Below are 16359 nucleotides of genomic sequence, written 5' to 3'. Positions count from 1 at the left end.
ATAAAACAATACAATGCATGGTATTAATATGATGTGGAACATATTTCTCTATATGTGATGTATTTTTGGAAAATACTTTACAGTTTGAAAAGAAAGAACTGAGTATTATGAACAATTAACTTCCAGGTCCATGAAAATAGAAAAGATATTCCACTCTCACTGAAAAGCGAATGCCCTTCTAGCTAGGGGAGCTTTCTCTAATTTACAGCCAACTGAGTGAAACTGAAAAGAAGATACTTTTTACAAAGTTTTCATGCCTCTGGCTGCAGAGCTAAATGATGAATTGACATAACATCATTATTCATATACTTTTTTACCACTTATTTCTTATTTTAAAATATTGCATGAGTCTTGGGAGACAAAAGTAGTGAATTCTAGGAAAATAAAAGAACTGGTGTATAATTTTAGATGTGTGTAATTTTAACTGGTGTATAATTTTAGATGTGCTACAAGTCACACCAGAGTTGATATTTCTTAAAAAATGACAGCAACAACAAAATTTTAATCCATCACTTGCAACAAAACTCCAGTATATGCACAGTATCTGGCCAGTAGACAGATGTCAGTGACATCACAAATCAAGTGTGCAAACCAAAGGGAAAACAGAATTGTGACTCACAGGTCACACAATAAATATCACACCTTTTAAATTTCAAAAACAAGAGTTCAAAATTTGATGAAAAATCCAGACCATGAGTTCACATATAAATAAAAACGAGCAATCAACAGAAAATATAAGAAATGACTCTGTTGACTAATGCCCTGTCTTTTCCAATTGAGGGTCAGAACTATTCAAACCCAATCACATGAGGATGGAATCAGTAAAGGTCAGTCAAAGACAAGCTGAAACTCCAACTGTCTAGCTGACCTTCAGAGCTTGTGACAAATTGCTATCAGTCAATGTCAACTAATGACAGGAGCTCTTTGGCTAATCAATTGTTCTAAAAATGATCAAGAAAACTACTCACAGGACAGCTCATTTTCACATCAATGCCTGTGAAGTATGAAAAGCTCATTTTTTGAGTTTTTAATAAGCTCATAAGTAAAGCAGTTACTTGGTAACAGAGGTCACCTTACAGAAAAAGACAGAACCTTTGTCTGTCTTTTACATATTCTTTTATTACCATATTATAGTAAAAATATGTCACAGATACGCTAGAGGGCTACATAATAAAGTAGATAACACTTCATCCACTTTCAGATAAATACTTCTGAGTTCGAAGAATATCTCTGCTCGACTGTAAATAATTTCAGATGTACTTTTTGGTTGTTTAAGATGAAAAACAGTGACCTGAAGTTTACTGCTGATGCTGCCTAATAATGAGAAGAGGCACTTTCTGTGAAAGTGCTTATGGCCAAGTTTGTGCCCCGAAATATAGTTACTACTTCTGGATGATGAAGTTATTTTTCTTTAAGATGGCCTGCTTTCATGATACTAGAAGTCAAGCAGGTGGAAAACAGAACACTGTTACTCACATTTGATGAGTCAATAAAAGGAAAGGTGAGTATATTACAGGGTGTTCTTGGGAAAATAGTTCTCTGTCTCTACATCTCATTCAACGTGTTTGATAAGTTAATAATATAGACTTTTTGATAACAAGCATTTGTGGAGCATAATAACTTCCCCTTTCTTTTTTACACCTGACTTTTCCCACCAGGAAATCATTTTCCTATTCTGCCTGCCACTGCATGCAAAGGCCACACTTTAATTTGCAGGTCAACATTAAATATAACCAAAGGAACACACAGGGCTGCGATGCTCTAAGGCCTGTGGTCACAATTATATTTTACTTTTCTCTCCTCTCAAAAGTGTATTAGTCAAAATCATTACAGTGCCATTGAAATACAAGCAGTCCCTGGAGAGGTACAGGCTTAAGAAGCAAGTGTGAACAAATAAAGATCATTCGAGTCACTGTGACCAACAGACAAATGAAACAACAAAAAAATAAAAATTACCATTTGTAACCATTTTCCTTCATTTTCAAGTTTCTTAGGTTATCATTTTGTTTGTAAAATACATTGGATTTTTTTTTTAAAGAAAATTGTCTCAAAACAAGCAGTATTAACTTTGTGTTTTCAGCTGAAAAGCTGCAAAGTGACAGCAGTTTCAGATTACATCCTGAACCTGAGTTGCTACGGTAGTTTTTCAAATTAAAATATCTTCTGTGGCCTCAACCACTCTCAAGTTGTCCATAGGAAAGAAATAAAGGAGGGAGGGCAACACTTAAGCCGAGCTATAATTGGAAGTATGTGAAAAATGAAGTGTCAGTTTGGTCAATAAAGGGCAAAGGTCAAGGGGAACTGCAGCCCAAACTCTGTGCGAAATGTGCTCATTAAGACATCCAATCAGAGCGCTCCTTCCCACCTATCCCATTATTCATCGGACAGCTGACTGTTTCAAATGCCTGGGTTCGGGCTGTTATTACTTTTCTTCTTCATGTAAAAAAGGCGAGTGGTATATAAATCGTTGCTCAGTCATCTGGAACATAATGTGGCCCTTCCCCACCTCCCTCGCCCGGTGCTCCCCGTCCCCTCTCAGGCTGCTCTGCCTGCTGGCTTCACAGGTCTGGAACAACTGCCTTGAGATTCCCCTCAATAATAAATGGAATTGCCTTCTGCCTATAGGTTGCCTGGACTCACACAAAAGCTGGTGTAGAGGGGGATGGGGCAGTGGGAGGCACTGCAACTACTGATACATTATGATAGAGAAATGCAGTGCTTTGCAATTATTCTTCTTTAAAGAAACATCCTGGCATGCTGGTTTTGCCTTTTTTTTTTAAGTGGTACTATTGTTATTCTGAGTCCTGCCCCCTAAAGGAGAAGTTCATAAGTGGGTTTTTGAGATTCCAGCAATCATTGAAAACCTTTAGGGTTGAAATGTTTTCCATCAAATTTCCATGTAGAAATAATACTTTTTCTTTATCCTCACAAAAGAGGCAAATATGATGAGTTTGAAGTGGAAAATGTTCTGCAAGAGCAATATCTTTACTTGTTCCCATGCTTCTATTCTTAATTCACTAAGTCTTTGAATGAGTGAAATGATATAGGCTCTTAATACATAATACCAATGAATCATATCAGTCACCATGCTCCCTTTGTAAATACTTCATTCATCATTCTACTTAGCATGCAAAACTAGGTTCTCCTTCCCCAACAGAACATTACCCCTCTGAGTCTAAGGTGATTCTGTCTTATTCACAGCTAGGTCACCACTAGGGAGTACAGCGCCAGGTTCAGTACAGACAACTGGGGAAAGAGTTGTCAAATTGGTAACAGAAAGAATGTCTGTCAAATGATCTGTTTCTCCAGTAAAGCAGTGTATCAAATAGGACATCATAGTTAGGAGCTTGGGCTCTAGAGTCAGACTGCATGGGTTCAAGTCCCAACTCGAGCACCAGCCAGTGTGTGGCCTTGGACAAGTCTCCTTATCGCTCTGAGCCTCTGTGACCTCACTCGAAAAGTGAGGGGATGGAAATACCTACACTGACTGACAGCCCTTCGTGTTCTATTTTATTATCGTTTTACCATCATTTATTTAGCTCTCTTAACTTTAAAGCAAAAACAGACACCTGTCCAAACTCGAAAATGTGGTCAATTGTAGTTGGAGCTGCTTGAGAGGCATAGAGTGGCTGCGGCAGGCCTCTGGGGAAACAGCAAAAATCTAGGGGAAGAGGCACCCGATTTGCTTGAAGTTCTCCCATTCCAAAACACACAGTTCCTAGAGAAGGCTCTGATTATGGTCAGGCGGGCAGCCATGCACAGTAGGATGCAAAAGACACATGAAAGCCACATGTATCTGCCATCGTGTACCTCCCGTGCCTATGAGACACTATTTGGCAGCCCTAGAAACAGACACCCCATCCTAAAGCAGTTACAAAGCCAAGAGACCCAAGATCCCGATGCTGACTTTGACAGTTACTCTTCAATATTTCTCAGCTATTACTTCTTTCTCCTGTGAAATGGGAAAATAAAGCAAATAATTGCCAGGGATAAAATAAGGATTCAATCTGGTATCTTTGGAAGTACTTTGAGGAAGTTATGGAGTAAACAAAATCAATGTTGTAGCAACAGCAACAGAATCCCGAACGAAACACAGATGTGAGGCCCTCCCTCTTAAATGCCAATTGAAAAGGACTTTACTATTAAAGAATCAATCTCCTGCAAGGGACTACAAGTATTAATATTGAATGGAAGTAGATATCATAAAAAGAGTCATCATGATGAATAATTTGAATTGAGGGAAAGATATATTGTGCAAATCATGAATAAACATTAAACCCCTGAATAACAGTACCTTGGTATTCTCTTAATTACATATCTTATGTACATTCTCTTTAGAATGCCCATGATTGGATTTTATATTTTTCTTTTTTATATTTCAGGCTGGAGTGCTATGGCACGATCTCAGTTCACTGCAACCTCCACCTCCTGGGTTCAAACGATTCTCCTGCCTCAGCCTCCCGAGTAGTTGGGATTACAGGCGCCCGCCACCACACCTGGCTAACTTTTGTATTTTTAGTAGAGACGAGATTTCACCATGTGGGCCAGGCTGGTCTTGAACTCCTGACCTTGTGACTCCCCCCACTTCGGCTTCCTAAATTGCTGGGATTACAGGCGTGAGCCACTGCTCCCAGCCATGGATTTTGTATTTCTTTTTTTAATGTTTAGGTAAAAATGTGTACTAAAAAACTCTTTCACTGATCACAACAGCTACTAATTCAGCAAATTATCAGGTACTCAAAATTCCCCAAATTGCTGGAGCTCTAACCAGAAACTCTTATTGTATTTTGAAATCTGTTAGAACATTTAAAATTTCCCGCATAACTTATTTCATTTCAATTACTTTGAAAGTTCAAAAGAATAGGATTCAATTGAGACATATATATATATATAGCCTGTTACATGCCTCCACTGTGCAGCAGATAAGGTTATTTAACAGAGTACTAAAGCCTAGGGGATTTCTTTTTTGTTATCTTTTCTTTCCTTTCTTTCTTTCTGTTTTTTTTTTTTTAACCACAGGTGCCATAATGAAGTGGTAAAAATGGAAAAGGAATGAGGAAAAAAGAAATGCAGTACAAAAAATATGGCAGAGAAAGTTTTAAAATATGTATTACTCCTGTCTGTGGGGGAAACACCTCTTTGGATATGTTCTTGACAGATTGAGTTATTTCTGTCTATTGGGTATGTATAAAGACATATTTATGGATTTATAAATCTTTTGAAGAGGGCTGTTATTTACCCAGTTGACTAAAATGGACTCAAACTGTGTAAATAACTATTTAGGACATGTACTACAGGCCAAATGCTGGCACAGCTTACACATCCATGCCTGCCAGAAAAGGCAAACAGGGAAAACATGGAAAAGCCACTGTGCACAGTTAATCCGAAGGCTGCACAAAGACCAAGCTCTGCAGGTCTCAGGGATGAAAAAAAGGTTTAGAAGGGTCATGGTTGGCATGGAAATGTGCATAAGTTGTTGCAGCAACACTTTCAGGCATCATTCTGCATTTATCAGGAACAAATTCCACCGCCAAAGAAAACCCACAAGGAAGGACAAGTAAGACTGAAGGTGGGGCTCCCAGCAGCCTCTGATATCACGCACAGAAAGGTGGGGTAGGGGAAACCAGCACAGAAAGTTTCTATTTGATGACAGTGGAAGTTATTGACTGTAGTTTTTTAGTAGAGAGATGAGGAAAGAGGGTCTGATGAGAAGAACCTTATTTAAGTAATTGGGAAACTGGAAGTTTAGGTCTAACGCTCCACTGGGACCTCCACAAATCACTCAGCTTCTTCGTGCCTTATTTTTCTCCTGTATCAGATGGGGCTAGACCTACTTAATCTGCTACCCAGGATTGTTTTTAAATGATTCAGCTGAGATCATTCAAATAAAATAATTTACGTGTAAATGCCTTAAAAACAACTAGGTGTTGGACTCAAATATAAAAACATAAAAAGAAAAACTATAGAAAGAAACATTCTAAGTGGAAAGTTAGTAATGTGAATAACATGTAGTTCCTAGTTACAATCAAATTATTAAATAGGCCTTTCGAGAACACTTGTTGAAGGAAGAAGCAGCGTACAACATTCCTAATTCCTTGCTACAGCATGTCAGAGGGGAAGAACTGGTAATGGGCATTTGCTATCCGAAAATCCTCTCATCATACAATGTTTGAGAAAACAGATGCATTACAGTTTTAAATTCAAGTGCATTTCCGCAGTTTGCAAGCCTTCAGTGCAGCAGCTGAACTATCTACCTATTCTCAGATGATATCAGTTTTGAAAAGCAAGAAATAAAAAAGAAAAAGAAACAAGCCAAACACTAGGCTGCGACCCCATGTAGCAATTTTGGGCTACAGGAAAAAGAATTTAGATTCCATTTACACCTTTTCGAAAACTCATAGTGTAAGTAGAGTTATGAAAGTAAGGCTTTATATTGAAAGTGCTGACACCACCTTAACTATAGCGCTCTGAACAGCAACGCCATAACACATATATACACACACTTGAAAGAAAAAAGGCCCCTTGGATTTATGCTGCATATCATTTTCCAGTAAAAGTCAGAGGTCAGAGGTTACCTGTTTCTGCCTCAGCTCTGAACCAGTTTACTATTCCGGGCTCCGTTTTTACTAGGCTTATAGTTGTGATGAAGTCAGCAACTTTTCTTTGAACAATAAAATGTCTCAAATGTTTAAAATTATATTTGTAGAAGTTATTCCCGGTACAAACAGCATACATGTGCCTAACAAAAATTAACTTTCCTGTTTTTGTTTTCAAATTAATCATGCCAGATTCATTGTAGACTTTGCAATTTTAATTGGTAGAGCCCAACTAAGTTAGACAACAAAATTCCTTTGTCGTCTAAGAGCACTCCAGTGAAACATGATCATAAAACCAGATTTTAAAGTATGTACCTACTGTGGGCTCAGAGTCAACTTCAATAAAACAGCCCTTTTATATTCAGATAAAGAATTCTCTTTCAAACTTTAATTGCATTAATGGAACACAAAATCCACACAGTGGGCTCTCGAGAAAAGCAGTACAGACATTTGAATACTCATTCGCCCTTTTGTTGAAGACTAGCTTGATGTTTAAACTTTATTTCCTACTATCTGTAGTCAAACATGCATAATCCATGGACACTCACATACACATAGGTATGTGCATTCACAGGACAACACAAATTAACCTGTTATCTTTCCATGTCTTCTGAAATTTTATTTAGTCTGGCTTTGCAATGATGTCAAGCACTTAGGAGATTCAGGTAAGTAAAACCAGAAAAAAAAATGGCTTCAACCCAGGGAAGAGGGAAGCCGAGCATGTGCTACTAAAGGGCTCACAGCCTTATAAGCATCCTAAGACATCGTTAACTTGGAATCCTAGTGGGTGTTTCTTCATGAGCTCTTGAAAAGCCTCTGAGGGCAAGCAGTAATAATACTTTTTATTTGTATAGCAGGGTATGAGTGGCATACTATGTATTCACATTCAAACTTCTAAGCTACTTCTCTAAGCTTGCCCTCAGTCAATTCACTGACCCTGTTTTATGAAGCTGGCCAGGTGACAGGCCAGTTAGGCAGCTGGAATGGCACAGAGGAAGAACAGGGTCAGAGAATAAAATAAGATGAGCTGATTCTCAAGTTAAAGGGGGTATTTCTTCTAGGAAAAACTGTATACATAGTAACTCACTAGACATTTCTGATTTTTCAATCCTTAAAAATGAAACAAGTAGCAAAAGAGAATAACATCTCCCCTACCTTGCTCACTGCTGTTGTCCCCACTGTGTGACGTGTGGCCACCGCTGGAAGGGCCTGGGGTTCCTCCTGAACGAGTAGATGCCGTGTCATCATGATCTCTGTTCCAAGAGGGCTGTGGGGGCACAAATCAGAAACCCAAATAAGAGGCATCTGTGAACCCTTATTGGTAGGATCCCATGGCATAATGACAAAGCCATGGAGGGCTGGAGCACATAACCATGCCACCTTTCCCATCCCCCTTCAACCATGGTTCCAGCTGAGAGCTGCATTGGCACATTTATAATTTGCCAGTTTCTGCTTCCAAGCTAAAATAATATCTACAAATAGTTATTCTGTAAGTAATTGCATGCTTTATTACTAAGGAAAACAAAAACATTCCAGGCAAAGAGGAAAACAAAATGCTGCCACTGATTCTGACTCTATTTTCAACATCAACAAACCCTCTGGCACAACAGTCTGCTACTCTGGAAATGCAAAATGAGAGTGGTGGTCTATAACACTGTGGTTTATAGGGGCCTCTGATTCATCCTAGAAGACAAACATGGCAGAGCTTTTAAGACCTCACAATTAGGCCTGGGTCCATAATAGCTAGTATGTGTCAGCTGTTTGCCGGATGGTACATGGCAAATGGACCAGGCATAGGGACAAAAAAGGAATGAGAATAACAATAGATTCACATGGACTGTGTACACTCAGCCCCATGCAGAGCCTTCTTGTACTATTGAATGGAAAACAGATGTTGCTTCTTATCACTGGGTGCATTTGAAAGTAACATTCAGATAGGAAAAATTGGCTGTAAATTAAATTCTTGAGGAAAACAATCATGGCGACACTTCTCCCAAATCTCCCTTTATCACCAGAAAAGATTTTAATTAGCTTTTAGTGCTAGCTTTCAAAAACAGCCTCATGAGTCACTGGTCATCCTGCACAGTAGGAATGATGCAAAATACAAAGCTGGTCCTTCACTAGGAAGTGATATTTATCTTCAAGATTATTAGTGGGAAAGCAGGATGATCTCGTATGTAAAATATGTATGCATAATTTCAATCATATAAGGTCATGCTTCATGACTATATAGTAGTAGAGTTTGCTGACCCTTCCAATATCATTAAGTATACCTAGTGAAATCAAAGAGCTCTTTGCTTATTTCTAGAAAAGTATTTTCCTATCCTGGAGAAGATAAGAAGGGCTGAGGAGATCAAAATGTCTTAGACACCCAGGGAGAGAAAAGTAAAAATCCTATGTAAGAGGCATGCTGTATAGGAATCAAAGGGAAAGAGTCACTGTTGCTGAACAGCATGCATCACTGTCACTTATTCTACAATTTTGGCCAGATTAATGCAGCCTGAAAAATGAAAATAAAGTTATAGAAAGATACGCCATTTGTATGTTTGATGCACCCATTATGCATATTCTCAAAAAAAGTGCTAATTGATCTGCTGATTCTGTAATTGAAAGATATGTGAACTGTGAAAGAAGTGCTTTTTGCAAACACGCATTCTGCAGCATACCAGAAGAATGCTGTAAGACGTAATCTGGAACACACGCTCAGAATGCAAACAGTTAATGCATAAATTTTCAGTTTGTACAACTGCAGCTCTAAAAGGGGGACTTGTTTATTCAGAGCTCTGCAGAAAGAATGGTACAGCACCCAGGGGACAGACAATGCCAGGCACAAAACCCCGGTGCCTCGACATGTAAAAGGATGTTTTTCTATGTGCTACAAATCCCACTTGAAAATATAATTAGAAAGAGAAAATGGCAAACTATTGCATTAACTGTAATTGAACAAAAGACCAGCAAGGCATGTGGGAGGCTGCAGGAACCCGTGGGAGTTTCAGGATGCATGAGATCCTGCGAGTGACATCTCCTGGGCACTCTCATTTTATTTATGTTGTCCCTCACTACTATTGTTGACTGGTGATCTGACTGGTAATTAATAGAAAAGCTAGCGATAACAAGCTAAAATACAGAGCCACAGACCAGCCTCATCAGAAGCATGTTTGTTAATCAGATTAAGACTAGGACTCCAAAAAGGTGACTTAGAACCAAAGAATTATTCCTTGTTATACAGGAAACTGTCCTCCTTTATGCTACAACAGACCTGATATATTCACTATCTTTTAATGAGCTCCACTGATTTATTCAGCTCTGCTCTGCTCCCTCCCCCACTTTTCTACTGTGCAGGATGTAGATTAATTCAATGCTTAATTGTTTAGTAAATTCAATTTTCCACATTCTATTCTGCATAGCTTTAGCTAAGGTTCTTAAATCTTCAGCAGTGAGCCCTGAGCCCAGTGTTTGTGATCTGTGCCTACCTTTTTTCATCACCATTTTTCTTCATCCACCACTTAATTCACCATGAAAAGATTTTCCTTGCTGGAAATTCTGATTCTGCTATGATCTGTGAGGCATTCCGATTCATTGCATTTTCATTGTGTTGGGCCTTAGATGCTGGGCTCCTCTTTTCTCACAGCTATCGCCACATTATACAGGAATTCATGCAAGAAATGTTGGATTCCACCTCAGTTTATCCAAATTTTGTGCAACCTATATGTTTAAATTTGTGTGTCCACCAAAGGTAGGAGCCAAAATTTTTCACCTAATATCATTCTTCTCACAGCCTTGCTCTTCCGGAAGGCCTGTGAATACTGAATGCACTTCTCTGAAGTGAAATCTAACTTTTGTGCTCCTTCCTTGAATTAGCATTTTTGTGTATTAGCATTTTAAGAATGATGTAGTCACATGAAACTGAGCATTAGAAGAAATCCACAAAGTTACAAAAACAGAACAAGAATTATGCTTAGTTCAGTTCATTAAGCATGATTAAAGTCTAAGTATCAGAAATAGCTCATGAACTCTTCTAGTATAAATATGTAAGACAGCCCTAATCAGAACGAACTCCCCCCAAATACGTCTACAGAGAAATTCAGTTACAATAACCTCTCTCTGTAACTATATGCGGTTATACCAGACAACATCATTATTATTTTTAAAATAAAATATGTGCATCTGATTATGTATACATATCTGTGAAGTTGTGAGTTGCTTGGGGCCACTTATAGTGGAAGGCTGACAGAATAAAATCAAGAATGCATGGCATTAGATGAATTAAAAACCTTAGTCATGCTTTTAAATTAAGTCCCAAAGAGGCTTTTTTCTTCAATGTATATAATTTCAGAGTAAGCAATGGCTGTGTTCTCACTTACTGGCAATCCATTAAGACAAGAGGTCTTAACCTGAGGTCCAGAATTGCCTATGGAAGATTTTAGGGGGGTCTTGTTGGAACAATATTTGGGTTTATGTGGATACTTGCATATTTTTCCCAAGGGATAGGGTTCATAACTTTTTATCAGATTCTCAAACAGGTATGCAGTACTCTCAAAATTTGAGAACCACTGCTCTAGGAGATGGTCACAGGGCTAGACAAAACAATAACAACAACAACAACAAAGAAGTTGTTGGGGAAAAAAAAGTCTTTTGCTGGAAAGACCTGAAAGATCATTGAAACTACATTCTAACTTGTCATTGACAGCCAGTGTCCTCCAGACACTATTTCTATTGTCATAAATGGAGGCAGACCCTAGAAACTTCACTCCATCAGTAAGTTCTTCTTGACTTACTTACTTATATAATATATAAACTAACTTAATTTTTGCTCATGTTTTTTCTAGTTCTAGGGCCCCAAGAGACAGCCGTTTAAAATATTTGAAGCAAGCTATGATTCTCCCCATATCTTCTCTCTCTGACAGCTAGAACACCCCCATTTCCTTCTATCATTTCTTAAGAACACTTCAAAATAAGTTATTTGGGGTTTTTTCTGATTGCACGTATGGTATTTTCAATCTCTAAGGCAATCTTACTGGCATCTGGTAGTAAAATAGAAGCAATAACCTCCCCTGACTGCCGGCTCCTCCAGGAGTGAGGATGGTATCTTAATCTTCTCTGTCTTCTCCTTTCCTAGCTCAGCACAATGCACGGCTCATGTTCCACAGGCACCGCGTGCTTAGGGAACGAATTTGAATTGTTCATTAGTCACTGTGCCACCAACATCCCAACAAACAAATCACAACTTCAAAAACTATCTTGCCTTCCTAAATAAAGTTACCCATTGGTGACGTTTTTTGCTTCTATTATTCACTCTTTTTCAATCTATGCCTTAAATTTGGACAGACGTCAGGTCCTCTTATCACTTTCCAGGTCTTCCTTGGATAATTCCTTCCTCCACAGTGGTTTGATTTCCTATATGCTACCAAACGTACGTGTCTGAATCTCTTCTTTGGTCTTTAGACTTGTATGTCCAACTACCTGCGAAACCATCTCCATGCAAAGACATCCACCTCAAGAAGTCCGAAAGTGGACTTGTTTCAACTCAACAAGTCCAAAGCTAAACTGTTCATGTCTCCACCAAACCTCCTACTCATTCTTTTTAATTCTATATCCTAGTAGGTATCACATCATCCACCCATGGAATAAATCTGAGAGCCATTCATATGCTCTCTCTCTGTCTCTATCTCTCTCCACCTCCCCATTCAATCAGTCACCAAATCTTGTCTATTTTTGACCCCCAAATAGTTCTGAAATAAATCTCCCCTATTCCATATTCATGACTGCTGTTCTTGTTAAGGCCCTCATCACTCCCAGGCTTTAAAAGAGTTCCATTCCACCAGATCATAAGCTCTGTGATGTCAGACATGGGGTCAGTTTTGCTCACCATTGCATCCTGGCTATCGATCACAGTGCCCAGCAGTTGGCTGGCACACAGGAAACATTTGTTGAATGAATGGACTGCTCCTCACTGCCTACAGAATACAATCTGAGGTCCTTACCCTGGTATACAAAGCCCTTCATAATCTCCCCCAGGGACTATTCCTCTCCTTGTTTCTTTTGCTCCTGCAACACCCTATTGCATGTTATTTCTGACAGATACTCTGCTGCTTATTGCTCCAGGCCCATGCTTATCCTTCTCCTCTGCCTTGCTCTGCCCTGCCTGACCCCAGCCCCTGATTATCTTCTTCCTGCTATTTAAGGCACAGCCCAGATACCACCTCACCTAGAAAACCTTCCCTGATACACACCTGGATGAGTGAGGTTCTGCTGCTCTGAGAGCTCGGACCATCTCATGCACACTTCTAGCCTTTCACTCTTTGCTTTGTGATGACCTGTTGTGCCTGTCTACAATTCGACACTATGAATGTTTTGAAATCCTGGACTACATCTTATTTACCCTTATATCCTCCATCCTAGGAAAATGTTGATATTATATTAGATACAAATATATTTTTGAATGAATGAATAACTTAAGTAATACATATGGAATATTTGTTAAATTGTCATCTGGTATTGTGTTCTCCCATATGAGAGACATCAAAAAATACCAAAAAAAGAGTAGTACAATTTAAATATACCTCACATACTTGCATTTACACAAACACACACCACTATAAAAACAGACTAACACTCAGTTGTAGCATAAGAGTCAAAAGGAATGAAATTTAAAGCTAGACAGAGTCCTGTTTCAAACTTGATTGTGCCACTTACATGGTCTTAAATAAGTCATAACCTCTTGAAACCTTAATGTCCTCATCTGTAAATGGGGATAAAAACTACTCCCTTGCAGACATAACATATGTAAATTGTCAAGCATGCAGCAAGCACTCAATAAATGGCAGCTTCTATAGTTCTTAATGTAGCAACATAAATTGACCTAAGCCAAGCCTGAGATATCTACATACAGGTGTATTCAGTGTGTAGACCTTCTGGAAAGAATGGTTAACCTGAGCTGGCTTCGTGCACAGCTTGGTGTGCTTTGTGCTATCTCCCAGCTGCTGTGTGCTCAGGGAATGCAAACTGATCTTATTTTCACCTTGGAATAACATGATTTTTACAGGTGGTTTGCTCCTCCCCACCTCGTCAAGTTTAATTCGATACCTAATATTTATAAATCACTTTACAGTATACAAAGCATCTTGACACATCTTCCCAGTCAGTCATTCGCCACATCAGTATGATGCCAGAATCATTTTTTTCGAACCAAAAATAGAGTTGGGTTTTTTTTTTTTTTCTTCAAAACTTCTACACCACTGATCCCATTCAAAAAGGTGGATAATTGAGAGTCTGATGATCTTTACTGTGAAGGGGTCAGTTAGCAGCTACGTAGAAATTGATGAAATAATCAGTATTCAAAATTCGAAGCCAGTCTGCACCTATCAATAGGTGGCTTTCTCTTTGGGGAGGTACATTTACTCTCTCAAATCACCAGGGTCTCTTTAGTAAGTGATCTCTAATGGCCTGAAAGACCTGGCTTATCTCCAAAAGTGAACAATTTAGTATCTCCAGGTGAGGACAGTGTCCAGGGCCTCATGGGAAAGGCACCAGTGTGCATGGTACTCAGGCATACACATGCATACTCACACTCGCAGGCATGCCCATGTCCGTATGTACATGCCCACGTGCACACCTGTGCTCTTCCATGAAGCACAGTGGATGGGATCGCTGCATGTCAGCATCCCACACTGTCGGGAGAGGACGGGGGATACATCTAATTAGCCTGGCTCCCCTTGACTTTTCCCCTCCATCTATACAGCGTTTTTCAGGATCCTTAAAGGCGCATGACTTCAGCAAATATCATTTCTTATACACTCCTCAATCAATGATACCATCTGAGGAAAGGGACCAGAGAGAGATCCATATGCAGAGAAATGAGGAGAAGAGAAGGGGTGCAGGAGCTGCTGTGAGAAACAATACACATTTACCTGTGTGTACCTGAAGCTGGGGAATGAGGATGCTGAGAAGGCTTTCTATGTTTGAGTATTTAAAGTCTTGTCATGCTGAAACTACTGTTGAAATGCTTGGTGGCTCACATTTGTATCTGTTTGACAACCAAAACATATCATATAATCATTCAACCCACTCAACTATCATGTACTGAGCACCTATAATTTGCTAGAGCCCTAGGTACAGCCTGCTCCTCTCAAAACACACTCCCTTGGGGCTATATCTACTCAACTTCAATTTCAGGTAATTCTGGAAAAAAAGTTACGTGGATTTCTTAAAAAAAAAAAAAAAAAAATCCCTAGAAATCACTAAGCAAAATTCATTTAACCACAACAAGTTTAGGCAGTATGTTTTGTTTTGCCTTCTTTTTTTCCTAACACAGAAAAACTGCTTTTACCTTTTGAGCATTTAGATGTTTTGAAATGCCATAAACATTCACAAATGAGTATTTCACTGTGCACACATACTGTGGATTCAGGGGCCACATTAAAGTGTTGTGAGGAACGATATGGATGTGAAATAGCGTGCTTTAGAGAAAGCTTTTCTAAGTCCACACTATGCCCTGCTGAAAGTGGATAAAATGCAGAGGCAATTGTTGGTTCTGGGAAAAGAGTGGTAGGTGCCCGAGGCACTCCCTGATGGAGGCCCACACTCACCTTTGGCAGAGAGGCCAACTTTTTAAAAGGTTACCTCCCTCACACACTTTATCCACTTTCTCCAACTCTCCTTTTGCTCATTTCCTTCTCTGCCCCCTCCCTCACTCGCTTACCTTTGCCAAGTCTGTAAGGCATGCCAGGGTTCTTTTTGAGCCCTTTTTTAATGCTGTGATAAAATGTGCTTATGACTCCACTTAATAGAGGCCTGAAGGCCTGAATTCTGGTGACTCAGGGCAGATGGTAAATTAGCGGTAAGACAATGGAAATCCAACATCCCTCTTCAGAATCTGTGGCTTTCACTAACACACCACACTGCCTCTTCTCGCAGTTCCAGCCCTGTCATATTTGCCATTGTGAACTTTTAATCTAGAAATGCATCTTGGTTATCTAATCATCTCTTATATCTTGCACTCACTACATTAGTGCCAGCCAGTAATCTTTACACACAGCATAAATGTGTACACTTGAGCGTCAAATGAGGCAGATTTCTAAGACCTTAGCGGCTAAGCAACGCTCGTGAATTGCTTGCAAATAAACGTACGTGTGTGTGTGTGTGTGTGTGTGTGTGTGTAAAATCATAGGATAGTAGCTGTGGGTAGTTTGCATAGGTAGACATAGCGTCTATTAAATAGAGTTCCATATTTCCCAGTTCTCACGTACCACAAATAAAACCTACAAAAATGATAATTTTTCAAACATTGAATCCTCTATCTCTGTGTAATGAGGCATGTAGAGAGGAGGAAAAGAATTTTTGTGCTTTCTTGCCTTTGGTGAAAATTCTCCAAGGAGTAATTTCATCTTTAAATGAAAAGTTTTGTACCAGGTGATTGTTCAAGCTTCAGAAATCACTAAAGCCTGGGTTCAGACATGAATGTGCACATGGGTTCACACACACACCGCAACACACACCTATCACGTACGTAAGGCATAAGGCAAAAGAACGTTAAAAAATGAATCTAATGGTTTTTTAATTATGTTGTAACGGAATTTAAAGCAACCTGGCTGTAAGATACATAGAGATATATATATCTTTTATATATATATATCTCGTGTGTGTATATATATATATATATATATTTTTTTTTTTTTTTTTTTGAGACGGAGTCTCACTCTGTCGTCCAGGCTGGAGTGCAGTGGCCGGATCTCAGCTCACTGCACGCTCCGCCTCCCGGGTT

The 16359-nt window shown here is 39.2% G+C and overlaps 1 protein-coding gene across 8 annotated transcripts in view; it reads right to left on the bottom strand.

The window, feature by feature from the left end:
* The window catches only part of MEIS1 (Meis homeobox 1), a 251385-nt gene that overhangs the window by 212860 nt on the left and 22166 nt on the right, over positions 1 to 16359 (bottom strand). For all 8 annotated transcript variants that reach the window (XR_004178292.1, XR_004178294.1, XR_004178295.1 and 5 more), the window contains exon 7: positions 7752 to 7863. Coding sequence is in view for 4 of the 8 variants with exons in the window: in XM_031655235.1 (XP_031511095.1) it covers positions 7752 to 7863 (112 nt within the window). In the remaining 4 variants the exon portion in view is untranslated. The remainder of the gene's footprint in view (positions 1 to 7751; positions 7864 to 16359) is intronic.

Source organism: Papio anubis, chromosome 14 (genome assembly GCF_008728515.1).
Source record: "Papio anubis isolate 15944 chromosome 14, Panubis1.0, whole genome shotgun sequence".
NCBI classification, from domain to species: Eukaryota; Metazoa; Chordata; class Mammalia; order Primates; family Cercopithecidae; genus Papio; species Papio anubis.
Note: the sequence above shows the minus strand (reverse complement) of the source record. Positions and strands in the feature narration are given on the sequence as shown.